At 46.8% G+C, this 13,039-nt stretch overlaps 1 protein-coding gene across 20 annotated transcripts in view; it reads left to right on the plus strand.

Annotated features, from left to right (window-relative positions):
- Mark3 (microtubule affinity regulating kinase 3) overlaps positions 1-6,259 on the plus strand; it is a 90,083-nt gene extending 83,824 nt beyond the window's left edge. For 11 of the 20 annotated variants that reach the window (XM_006240563.5, XM_063261497.1, XM_039111721.2 and 8 more), the window contains 3 exons: positions 1,936-1,962; positions 3,475-3,519; positions 5,316-6,259. In XM_006240563.5, coding sequence (XP_006240625.1) covers positions 1,936-1,962; positions 3,475-3,519; positions 5,316-5,661 — 418 coding nt within the window. In that variant the 3' untranslated portion in view covers positions 5,662-6,259. 20 annotated transcript variants of the gene reach the window in all.
- Positions 6,260-13,039: the final 6,780 nt, after the last annotated feature.

Here is a 13,039-nt window from a genome sequence, read left to right on the forward strand (position 1 = left end):
CTACAATGGGATACCTTCATCCCGTCTAAGCCAATGTGTCCAGCCTAGGCTACATGCACTCAGAATAGCTGTGGATAGAACCCAGCACAGTAACAGATGCCCAGGTCAAGAGTTTGAACTCCCCTAAAAGTAGTACAAAGTTAAACCCGAAAGGAAAAATTAGAAAGGAAAAAAAAATCAAAAACTTTGTTAGCACCATCATTTGTTGAATATATGTGTGTGTCCGTGACGATTGTAACACTGGGCTTTTCCTGCCAGACTCTGTTCAGCACAGCTGTGTCTCTCTTTAAATTTGTTGTTGTGTTTTGGGTGGTTTGAGACACGGTTTCATGTACCTCACGCTGGCTTCAAACTCACTGTGTTACCAAGGATGACCACGTACTTTTCATCCTCTTACCTTCAGACAGATATGTCCAGGGGCTGGGGAGATGGCTCAGTGGTTAAGAGCACTGACTGTTCTTCCAGAGGTCCTGAGTTCAAATCCCAGCAACCACACGGTGGCTCACAACCATCTGTAATGGGATCTAATGCCCTCTTCCAGCTGTGTCTGAAGACAGCGACAGTGTACTTATATATAATAAATAACTAAATCTTTTAAAAAAAAAAAAAAAAAGACAGACATGCCTAGTCATGCACCATTTCATGAAATACTGTAGATGAACCCCAGAGGTTTTTTTTGGTTGGTTGGTTGGTTGGTTGGTTGGTTGGTTGGTTGGTTTTTTTGTTTGTTTGTTTTTTTGTTTTTTTGGAGCTGAGGACCGAACCCAAGGCCTTGCGCTTGCTTGGCTGAATCCCCTGAGCTAAATCCCCAACCTCCACCCCAGAGTTTTCATGCATGTTACACAAATACTACCAAGCAGAATTACCAGCCTTACCCCCTTTTTAAAATCCATGACCTTGCTATGTAGCACTGGCTCTGGAACTTGGTATTCATAGACCTGACTGGCCTCAAATTCACAGCACTTGATGCTTCTACCACAGCTAGATTGAGGACCATATCAACACATGACGATCCTCTTCTTGGCTAGGTGACTTGTAATTTGAGCTTTTGTGTTTTTGCAACAGAAGGCAAGAGTTCTGCTTATACAGTGATCTGTAGGAATGTGAGAATAGTCGCATTGCATGTGCACCACAGAGTACCGTTAGATGACATTGAATTTGCAGGCGTGGTGACAGTCTGTAACTTCGGCACTCAGGTGGGAGCAGGTTGCAGACACAAGGCCAGCCTCTGAGTCAATAACAGTGGAGTGAGTGGTGGTCATGAGAACTTTTCCTTTGGTTGGTTGGGTTTGTGGGGGTCTGGGTTTTGGTTTTGTTTGTTTGCTTTTGTTTTCCAAGACAGGGTTCCTCTGTAGAGCCTAGCTGCCCTGGAACTCACTCTGTGGACCTGGCCAGCCTCAAATTCAGAGATCCTCCTGCCTCCTCTACCTCCCAAGTGCGTGTGCCACCATACACCAATGTTCATGATCGTTTTCAAACACTGAATTTTATTTTAAAAGATTTTGTAATGAATTTAGTTACTATAACTAAACAAGTGTTTATGTTTCAAATTAAAAACCACACTCAAGTGATTACAGTAGGGCTGGAGAGATGGCTCAGCGGTTAAGAGCACTGACTACTCTTCCAGAGGTCCTGAGTTCAATTCCCAGCAACCACATGGTGGCTCACAACCATCTGTAATGAGATCTGATGCCCTCTTCTGGTGTGTCTGAAGACAGCTACAGTGTACATATATATAATAAATCTTAAAAAAAAAAAGTGATTACAATAATTTTACTTTCTCAACAAATGTTGCTTTTATTGGTATTGGCCAGAAGAGGAGCCCTGGTGTTTGTTTTTGTTTGGTTTTTCTATTCTTACTATAATTAATTAGGTTTTCTGTTTAATTTGTACAAGTCTTTTCTGTTAATTTTTTTTTGGCTTAATTTCTTTTAGAAACATGTCATTCAGGTTTATCAAAAGGTAGGATTTATATATATATATATACACTTACTCCTCAAGCCTCACCCCACCCTCCCCAAATGGCTCCTGCAATTAACATCAGGTTTGGCTTTTGGTCCTATTTTTGTGTTATTTTTGTTCTTTGCTTTAAAACTAAACTTTCTGCTAAGAACTAAATCCTCATTTCCTTGAAAGGAAACTGGAAAGAGATAGATTAACTCTTGGGCATTTTAAAGGCACCGCAGCACCCACTCAGCAAAGGCCTGTGCATGACGCCCTGTGCACTCTTCTTCAGTAGAATGATTTAGCATTCAGATAATTATGTCTTGGTACTAATAGCACTTAGCATGCTCCTGTTTAAAGATGATATGCTCAGTAATCAGTGTACAATTAATGATTTAGCCGCAAACATGCAGAAGGTAAGTGATAATTGTGTTAGACATTGCCATTATTTTCTGAGGATTGAGTTGGCAAAGGCCATGTCTGATGTTAAAGATGGACATCAAACCCTCAGTCTCATTTCATATAGAAACTCAGGGCCGGTCACTTCACAGCAGAAATGTCTAGCATTTTTGGAGAGGTGAAGAGCAAACTATTCTTAGCCACTTCTCATTGAAGGAAGCACGTGCCATTGTTTCACTAGAGCATGATAGTAAGTAGGTTCCAGTTGGGTTCATATCTTTGGTTTTGACAATAAGAGACCAGAAATATTGATGTTCTTGGAATGTGCACACATAAAGCAGAAGCTCTGATATTAAGGTTACTGCCTAGCCAGTGTGACGGCTCACACCCTTAATCCTGTCACCTGGGAGGCAGAGACCACCTAGGCTATATATGGAGCTCTATGGAGTTCTAGACTAGAAAGGCTGCATAAAAGAGACCTGTCTCAAAGAGAATGGGAGGAAGGAAGATGAGAGAGAGAGAGTTAGTTACAGTTCCTGTCTGCCTGCCACTCTCAAGAAGACCAGGCTGCATTCTTCTGTTTATGAAGCATGGTGTCATTGAACTGCAGAGGGCCTTTGTTCCAAGGGCCACTCCAGGGTGATTTTCAGGGAATCTTCCCAAATAGCTAACTTTCATTTCACAGATTTGTTATATTTGAATGTGGAAGTCTGCTGATAACTGACTTCTTTCTAAATGAAAGCTGCGCTGTGCAGAGCACTAACATAGAATAGCTCTAGTCCAAAACCATGAGTGCAGCACTGGAACCCAGTTTTCCTGAATGTGCAGCCTCTGCACAGCTCTGTCCTCACAGAGGACATCATCAGCTGAGTCAGACGGAGGAAGAGGAGGAGCAGGAGGAGGAGGAGGGGGGGAGGAGGAGGAGGAAGAGGAAGAGCAGGAGGAGGAGGAGGAGCAGGAGGAGGAGGAGGGGGAGGGGGAGGAGGAGGAAGAGGAGGAGTTGTTAGCGGTAACCCAAAAAGGCCTGGGCTTATTCACTGTGTAATGTTTTTCTTGATATGCAATGTACCCGTTTGTAAGATTTCTTTTCTCTCTCCCACTTTCCTTTGCTTCTCCGTTCTGTCCATTGAGACTTCCAACTGAATATGAGAGGAACGGGAGATATGAGGGCTCAAGGTGAGGGATGACTTTACTTCAAATATTTTCTAAGTACTGTCCTACCTCATTGTTGTGACAGGCATGACCAATGCTGCTTTCTGCTTATTCAAGAATAGTGGGCCTGATACTGTCGAGGCTCTGGTTCTAGAATGTTGTTGAGGCTGCTGACTCTGCTTGCTGGACCTAGGAGACTGCTTTTTGCCCCAGCAGCCATAAGAGGGCAGCAGTGTGCCAAGGCAGCCTTCCTAAGCAGCCTCAGCCCCAGTTTAGATTTGTCTCTTGATAACTTGAGTCCACTCAGGAGGGCTGAGTTGGCGTTTCTTTTTAAATGATGATTATAGCAGTAATGTGTTTGCCTTTTGGTTTCTTGTTGTGTGAATACGGAATCACAGATCAGCTCCGGATTCTGTGTCTGTAGTGGTAGGCGGCCTCCTGCTGTTCTTTCCAGTACAGGCTGCTGTGGTGATACCTTTCCCAGTGAAAGTCTTCCTTGATGCCTCCTGCTTGACTACTGTCTCTGAGGCACTGAGCACTGTGTAGGCTTCCCTTTAAGGTGGAGGTGAGGAGGTATTCTCCTCCCAGGCCTGTCCCAGCACAAAAGCAGACGCTGCCTTTCCAAATATGTATTGCCCCATCCACCACAGGAAGGTGGTGATGGCACCTTCCTGCCTCCTGGTATAGAGCAAGACAAGGCTTGCAGTGCAGGTGCTCTGTAAAGGCCAGCGCTTTTCAGCACGTCACTTTGATCTAGTCGGATGGGTCTTAAGTGCATTCTGTACTTTCCTACCTCTGCATTTGGTGGCAGTATCTCTGTTCAGAACAAAAACTCATGAGTCATGGTGCATACACCTAGAATTTGTACACTTGGGAAGCAGAGCAGGAGGCCCAGTGGGTCAGGGCAAGCGTGAGCTCCATGAGATGCTTGTCAAAGAAAGAAAACAACAACCCTGAAACTGTTTGTAGTTAAGGTGGATTTTATTATTTTGTGTTGCTTTCTACCTCCTCACGTAAGGTTTCCTGATCCCAAAAATGCTTGTCTCTGTAGCCTGTGGAGTATCTAACGTAGCAATTTAGCTATGCTTTGAGCCTCTCACCTTGTGCAGACCACTCATTTCAGTTCTCCACAGACGGGTGAGCTGTAGCAGTTCATTTCCCTCTGTCTCATTAAAATGACATCATCTAAGTTGTGGGTCTTTGTAGTGCTTGGTTTTGCCCATCTTGAGATGGGCTTCACTATTGTTCAGATCACCTCAAGCTCATGGCTTCTTTCTCGCTTCTGAGCAGCTGATAGCACAGGAACATGGCCTGGGTGTTTTCAAGAATGAAATTAGAATTGTAACAAAGGAGAGAAACAGTAAAAAGGTAGATGGTGATGAGGGAGAATGGATGGCTTTCCTGTGCACTCTGATTCTGACTGAGGGACAGCAACACTAAGCTGGGAACACCGAGTCAACCTCTGAGCACTGGTGTCTGTGGCGCTCATGGCAAGCACAGCTATTAGTAATAGAGAAGCTGTGTGTGATAGAGCAGGAGGTTGCTGGTCTGCACCCGCCCAAGTACAGGAGTGGACTCTGTTTTGCCTGATTTCACAGATTCTCAGGACAGATGGCTCCTGGACGTTTTCCAGCCAGGTAGAATTTTGCGTGCATTCTCTATGTTCAGGGTTGGAGATACAGGTGTGTGTGTGCCTCTGGTAAATGTGCATGGGATCAGTTGTGTGAGCTGAAGAAGTTGATGAGTAGCTAAAGTTTAAGAAAAAAAAAAAAGGTTCTTTTTCTAGTGCAATTAAAAATCACCCTGCCTGTGCATTTCAGTCGCAATGTATCTTCGGAACAAAAGGATGAGAACAGAGAGGCCAAACCTCGGTCCCTGCGCTTCACCTGGAGCATGAAAACCACTAGTTCCATGGATCCCAGTGACATGATGCGGGAGATCCGCAAAGTGCTGGACGCCAATACCTGCGACTATGAGCAGAGGGAGCGCTTCCTGCTCTTCTGTGTCCATGGCGACGGGCACGCTGAGAGCCTGGTGCAGTGGGAGATGGAAGTCTGTAAGCTGCCAAGACTGTCTCTGAATGGGGTCCGGTTTAAGCGGATATCAGGGACATCCATCGCTTTCAAAAACATTGCTTCCAAAATTGCCAACGAGCTAAAGCTGTAACCCAGTAATTATGGTGTAAATTAAGTAGCAAGCAAAGGTGTTTCCAGAGCACTGATGGAAATGTGTAGAGTAATATTTAGGCAATAACGTGCATCTTCTAAATCATGACATTAAAGTCTGAGGACGAGAGCGGGCCTGGGAGCGAAGGCTGGCCTTCCCTGCGAATGCACTACATTAAAGTCTGTGACCCCGTGCCTCTGTCTTGTTTCCATTGCCCTGGGGGTCAGAGTGTGACACCGTCTGCACCACGAGACCCTGTGTGTGCTGTGAGTGGATGGCTGTGTGGGAGCCGTCTCCTCGAACTGGCAGCCAGCATTACTAGTACCTCTGCGGGAGATCATTTGGTGCTAAAACATTACAATTGCCAAGAAGGAAAATACTGAATTACTGCTAAGAATTAACCTTAAGACTAGTTGATAATTAATACAGGTTTACAGTTCATGCCTGTGGTTTTGTGTTTGTTTCGTGATTTTTTTTTTTTTTGCTTTTTTTTTTTTTTAGTGCAAAAGGTTTAAATTTATAGTTGTGAACATTGCTTGTGTGTGTTTTTCTAAGTAGATTCACAAGATAATTAAAAATTCACTTTTTCTCAGTAAAACCTTGCACTGTCTCCTAATGCTCTACTGAAGCCTTAGCTCAGGCAGTCCTGCAGCTCACTGCTGCTCCTCCCACTGGGCACAGACGTCCCCCACACCCCCAGCTTCGGGTTTGAAGCACCCTTTCTCCCAGCCCTCCTGGTCCCTGGGAGGGGGTGGTGCAAAGCCTCGAGCAAACGCCGGGCCCTGGCCTCACTGAGTTGGGTTTTTTTCTGTGTGGTACCTGATAGTCCTCACCCTCCCTGTGATTCACACATAAATCACACCTACAGCTTCTCCCCAACACCTACATGGGTAGATATAGGGGTGGGGAAGTGAACTTGACACAAAGAAGTTGTCACCTTGATTGAGAGTGCTGTTTTAGGTGGTTGTGGCCTGGGGCATGCAATCTGGACTAGTGCTTAAGTCACGGCTGTTTGTTGTCCTGTCTGCTGTGGTCAAGACAACGCAGATGAGGACCTCGGAACTCAGATTGCAGCAGTCAGTCAACAGCAAGAGTCAAAACTTAGTGCTAGAAAGATTGCTGCGTGGTTAGGAGCATGTACCGCATCTGCCAACGGCTGGTTTTGATTTTCAGCATCCACATATGGTGGTTCACAATCACCTTCAACTCTAGGTCCAGAGGATCCAGCACTTCTGACTTTCATGGGCACTTGTATCACATGCACTTTATAACACACACGCACACCACATTTACATGTATTTAAAAGAAGTGAGGGTCCTAGGATAATTAGGGCTACACAGAAGCACCCTCTCTTGAAAAACTTTTAACAAAAGAAAACAAGTGAGGGCTTGGAGTGGGATGCAGTGGGAAATGGTGTGACGTCCACTGCAGAGCATGGGAGTCCAGAGCATGGGGTCTCCAGGACCGAAGAGAGGAAGGGAAATGGTGAGGACGGCTCACTGGGCCTCATGTCCAAAAAGAGAGAGCTAGAAAAGCCAGGGAAGCCAGCAGGGCACCTGCTGCAGGCACTCAGTGAGGTAGCCGCATGGGCCCTTTGATTGGTCTGGGGTGAGTGAGGGAGAAAGGGTACAGTGCCTGGTGTGAGCAGCAGGCAGCAACAGGAGCTCGGTGGGAAGGAAGAACAGGAGAACGGGTTTGGAAGAAAGCACATGGCCAACAAGGACGAGAGATGCTCCAGGACCTTCAGCGGGTGGATAAAGGCAAAAACGGGAGAGCTGGAATCCAGTCCTGACACCCTGTTGACAATCGGCCAGGCAGACAGCCATACAGTAGAAGGAAGGCCCAGCGCCATCAACTCTGAGTGCACGGGAGCTGCTTGCCCCCATGACCCTGAAATCTTACTCTGAGTCCCTGGATTCCAGGCCTCTAGAGGGATGTGCTGCTGCAGCTGTGCCCTGCTAAGCAGAGACTCTCCAGCCTCTCTTCCATCCCTCAGAACTTTAAAGGATCCTTCAGAGGGTCACAGAAGAATGGGTACTGCTCAGGTACACGTGGACTTCTCTTGAGATCCGCATGGAGGCTATGCGCATGTGTGCTGTAGGTCACTGTGTCTTCACTAGACAGCCATATATGACTCCACTTATCAAAGCAGAGCCACCAAGCTGTTCTTTAGGAATTATGACCAGCCGTTAGTCCATGAATCCTGCTCTCTGCTGGTTATGGTGCCATGCCTTTCATCCAAGCACTTGGAGAAACCACAGTAAGCTCATCTCTAGCGAGGTCTTGAACAGCCAGGGCTACTTAGTGAGGCCCTGTCAAAGAATCCTGCCCTAGAAATCCAGTCAGGGAGTGGCCCAGAGAACTAATGCAGAGGTCTGTCAAACCGCAGGACTCATGCTGGGTGTGGTGGTGCATGGCTTTAACCTCAGCACTTGGGAGGCAGAGGTGGGTAGATGCCTGTGAGCTGAGGCCAGCCTGTGTACAGAACAAGTTCCAAGCCAGCCAGAACCAAAGAAAAGAAGTGGCTCTTGTCACTGGCTTCTTCGTCTCTACTCTCTCCGCAGTGGGTGCTAGAAGTCTGCCACGTGCCCTGACCAGTGTCCTGATCACACTCTGTGTGAATGCAAACACTCTCGGGGGCTCTGTTCTGTTTGCCATCTGGCTGCATTTAAATGTTATGGGTTAAGTGAGTAACTGCCTCTAAGAGGTACAGACAGCCACTGAATTCCTGAACCGGTTGTAGTTAGAAGGTTTACTAATTTGTTGTTTTGGAGAAAGGGTTTCTGTGTGTAGCCCTGGCTGTCCTGGAACTTGTACACCAGGTTAGCCTTGAACTCAAGAGGTCCACCTGCCTCTGCCTCCCGAGTGCTGGGATTGAGCATGTGTAATACTATGCCTGGCTAGAAGACTTGCTAATTGATGGTTTCAGTGGCAACATTTTAGGTCAGGAGAATCCCCATCACAAATGGGGCCTGTGTCCTTTCTTTAGAATCCAAAATAAAGCATTAATATTGAAAACTGTTTCAGACTGAGACATTTTATTCCTGTCTCCTTCTTGGAAGCATCACAAGTTAGTGAAGGAACCTGGTGGGCAGCGTGGTCCTGACGACAGCGCTAACACTGCAAACTTTCTTACCAGAGAAATGCTGGCCTACCGTACAAGTCAGCCTGAGGCCAACGAGAAGGCTGCCACTTTGATTCTTAGCTCACTATGGTGGAGTGCAAGTGCTTTGCAGGGAAAACAAAACCCAGTTCCAGCAAAGGCACCAAGTGTTGTCCCTCAGGTTGGTGTAACAGAGGATCCTGAGTGGGAAGGCCCAGGGGAGAGAGCGTCATTCTGAAGCAGGGCCACTTCAAAATGAGGCCAGGTTGGTGCACATTTATGATCTCCACCCTCAGCAGGGCAGAAAGACTGACGTCAAAAGAAACTCTGGGGGTTGGGAATTTAGCTCAGTGGTAGAGCGCTTGCCTAGCGAGCACAAGGCCCTGGGTTCGGTCCCCACCTCCGAAAAAAAGAAAAGAAAAAAAAAAAAAGGAGAAAAAAAAGAAAAGAAACTCTGTCAGTACAACCAGGTCAGGAATCGTACAGCTGACAGTACTGCTCTTAGACAGTTGACCTCAGCGAGACCTGGTCTAGGCTATGGCAGGTTAGACAGAGTAGCCTTATAGTCTGACAGTCTAGCGCACAGACTCCTTGGTTTTCCTTTTTCAGAGAGTACCCTTTGCTGACCTTCAACTGCCATTAGAGTGTACCACCGCGTCTGGGAAAACTGTACTTTTTAAAGTTAGAGAAGATGGGGGAGAGGGAGTGTGCGTTTCTGAGGTTTGAGCTAAAGGCCTTAAACATGCTAGTACCACGGAGCAATAGGCTGAGTCCAGAGTCCACTCTGAACACTGTTGGGTCTAACCTCCTCCAAAGGTCAGAATGGCACCAGCTGACATGGTAGATAGCGCACACCTCTAATCCCAACACTTGTGAGACAGAGGCAGGCGGATCTGAGCTGGAGGCCAGCCTGGTAAGCAGTGCCAGGCCAGCCAGGGTTCTACAGTGAGACTCTGTCTCAACAAAACAAAGAAATTAAGAACCACAGCAGCAACGCCTGGCTTGGGCTGCTGGACAGACAGGTAGCCTGCGCATCACAGCCACTCTGAGAGCCCTGACAGGATGTGCCAGGGCATGCCTATAGCAGAGCACATCCAAGGCCTGGTTGTGTGTGGCTTCCATCTCCAGAAGCACGAGGATGAGGGACCACCCCTATTCTGGCTTAGCCCACTTGTGGTTCACATGACTCTCGGGAGAGCACAGTGCCAGCGAGCACAGACTTATTTAGGAAAGTAGATCCCATCACTCAGAGGGGAACAGTGGAAGAGAATCTACAACGGATCCTCTTGAGAGGGGTCAGGGGAGATCTCGGCAGTGTGCCCAGCACAAATGTATAGGCCAGTGGGAGGCTGTCAGTGCTCCGCAGACAGCAGACAGCACAATGACAGTCCACAGTTGACTGTGGGCTTTGTTTACAAACCTACCCAGCCTGGGCCATCTGCCTCCCCACCCTACAATAGAAGTCCTGTAGAAAAGTTTCCTCTCCTTTTCCTGCATCCCAGGGACCTAGAATAGTGCCAGCCTGAAGTGTGGGTGTGGAATGGGTGTATGCAAACGTGCAAACCCTTGGGATCCAGAAAACCAATAAAACAACCCAAGCAGGCAGAAGATTCCTACAAATCAAGGTCCTTATTTGAATTAGGCAGCAAACCCTGACCAGTCAGGGACAGCAGCACAGACCTGGGGACCTCGCGCATCTCTGAATGTTCATCTTAGTATTTACGTAGATGACAAAATCTATTGTGTTCAGGCAACTACTGATCCACTGGGGCCACAGCACAGACTCAGGGGCTGAACCCCAGCCCAGAGGCAGAATGGTACAGTTTTTAAGCCTGACATCCACAAATGTCTATGCCAGGTTATCCCACCAATCAGCATCTAGGAACATGCCTTTGTGGTACACTTTTCCTGTTCCCAATGGTTAGATTATTTGGGCTGGAGAGATGGCTCAACAGTTAGCACTGACTGCTCTTCCAGAGGTCCTGAGTTCAAATCCCAGCAACCACATGGTGGCTCACAACCATCTGTAATGAGATCCGATGCCCTCTTCTGGGGTGTCTGAAGACAGCGACAGTGTACTCATATGCGTAAAATAAATTAAAAAATTCTTTTTTAAAAAAGATCATTCAACTGTGGGGCAACCTTCTGAGAGCATTCACATCACAACTGGCCAACGAATGTCAGCCGGGGAGGTGTTAGGGACATAACCTTTACTTGTTCTCTACTCAAAATGGAAGTTGTATTCAAAATGGCTTCAATTTGGTTCCTTCTTACAATAACCAAGTTTTAGATGTCTGGAAAGGGCAGGGCATCCTTAATGCCTGAGACCTGTGTCCTTGCCCCCCACCCAACTTCCACCCTCCCCTGTGACTACACCTCTCCAGACAGGCAGCTGCCTTGGGCGGGTTAACCCATCTAATCTTTTGATTTCCAGAGCCCTTCCTGTAGTGGGTGGAGACCCCAAGATTAGGCTGGGAGTAGATCCAGGGTATTAGATGGACTAAACTTTGCCTTCCACTAACCTGCGTATACTTTTGGCAACTTGGTTTTTACAGTTTGCCTTTTATTGTGAGACAGTTTTATTATATTTGCTTCAAACCCAAAGAGATCTTCCTGCCTCTGCCTCCTGGGTGCTTGAAAGCATGCACCACCACCACCACCACCACCACCACCACCACCACCACCACCACCACCACCACCACCACCACCCCTATCTTGATTTTAAGAATATCTCAAGCAGGGCTGGAGAGATGGCTCAGTGGTTAAGAGCACTGACTGCTCTTCCGAAGGTCCTGAGTTCAAATCCCAGCAACCACATGGTGGCTCACAACCATCTGTAATGAGATCTGATGCCCTCTCCTGGTGTGTCTGAAGACAGCTACAATACATATAATAAATAAATAAATAAACAAAAAAAATGAAGATGTATTAAAAAAAAAAGAATATCTCAAGCAACATCTGTGCCACCCTTGCCCACGTGGGTATACCTTGCCAAGCTGCCCATTACCGTGGCTCACAAGGGTCACAGCTGGGTAAGAGTAGTCTACTTTCCTACCTTGTTTTATTTGGGGTTGGGGTTGTGTCCTAGTTACCTGGGTGACTCTTACACATTACCAGGTACAGCTGCAGCCCGAGGTACAACCTTGGCTATCTCTGGAACACAGCTTCTTTGTGCTCTCTCAGAAAACACTTCCCAGGAGATTTCACCTCAGTGATGCTGGTCTCTTCTTAATCACAGCTAACTTCTTAGGTCCAGCTGACCAGCATCAATTGTCCCAGGAGTCTGCTCTTTTCTGGACTCTAAAGCCAGAGCCCCATGGCCGAAGCTGCCGAGTTCTACTGACTGCAGGAGCTGGAACATGGCCCCCTTGTTCTATTACATTATCAGTAGCTTTCTGTTTTCCAACTTCTTCACTGCCTAAACTTGGCTATCCTGGATCTTGCTTTGTAAATTGATCTTTAACTCAGAGATCTGCATGCCTGTTTCCTAAACACTGGGATTAAAGGTGTGAGTCACCAAGCCTGGATTTAAGTTTTTCTTCCCCTAGAACTTGTTCTGTTCTAGGCTGGCCTTAACTCAGAGATCTGCTTGGCTTTATCTCCTGGGATTAAAGGATCTAAACTTAGCTGGGTAGGCTCTTGCCCCAAGGTTACCACTCTCTTAATTCAGTTTAATATCCTTGAACACAGGATTCAGCCCCATTTCACTTCCTGGTGCCCCTTTACTACTGGGACCATATATTTTATATTTTTCCTTTCCAAGCTTGCCATGCTTGTTCAAAATGCTCTTCATGAGACTTAACCAGAGAAGAAGTCTCTGATGTGCATATCTGAGACTTCCTTTGTCAATGCAATTAATCTGAGTCTCTTCACCTTAGCCTCAGGCAGACCCTTCAAGGGCAAAAAGCAGCCATGGTCTTCACCAAAATATCAAAAAAACAGCTTCTAGGCCACATACTGAGATTCTCCACTGAAACCTCTTGGGCCAGGTCTGCATAATTCAAGTCACTCTCAGTAACAAAGTCTTCCATATTCCTACTAGGATAGCCCATTAAGCCCCACTTAAAACATTCCAAGTTCGACATCTTCCCAAATCCACATTCTTCCAAAGAAAAGCACGGTCAGGCCTATCACATCGATCTCCCAGTCCCTTGTACCACCTCCTGTCTTAGGGTCTCCTTACTATGAAGAGACACCATCACCAAGGGAACTCTTACAAAGGACAACATTGAGTTGGGGCTGGCTCACAAGTTCAGAGGTTCATCAAGGTGATAG

The sequence above is a fragment of the Rattus norvegicus genome, chromosome 6, assembly GCF_036323735.1.
Source record: "Rattus norvegicus strain BN/NHsdMcwi chromosome 6, GRCr8, whole genome shotgun sequence".
NCBI lineage: Eukaryota > Metazoa > Chordata > Mammalia > Rodentia > Muridae > Rattus > Rattus norvegicus.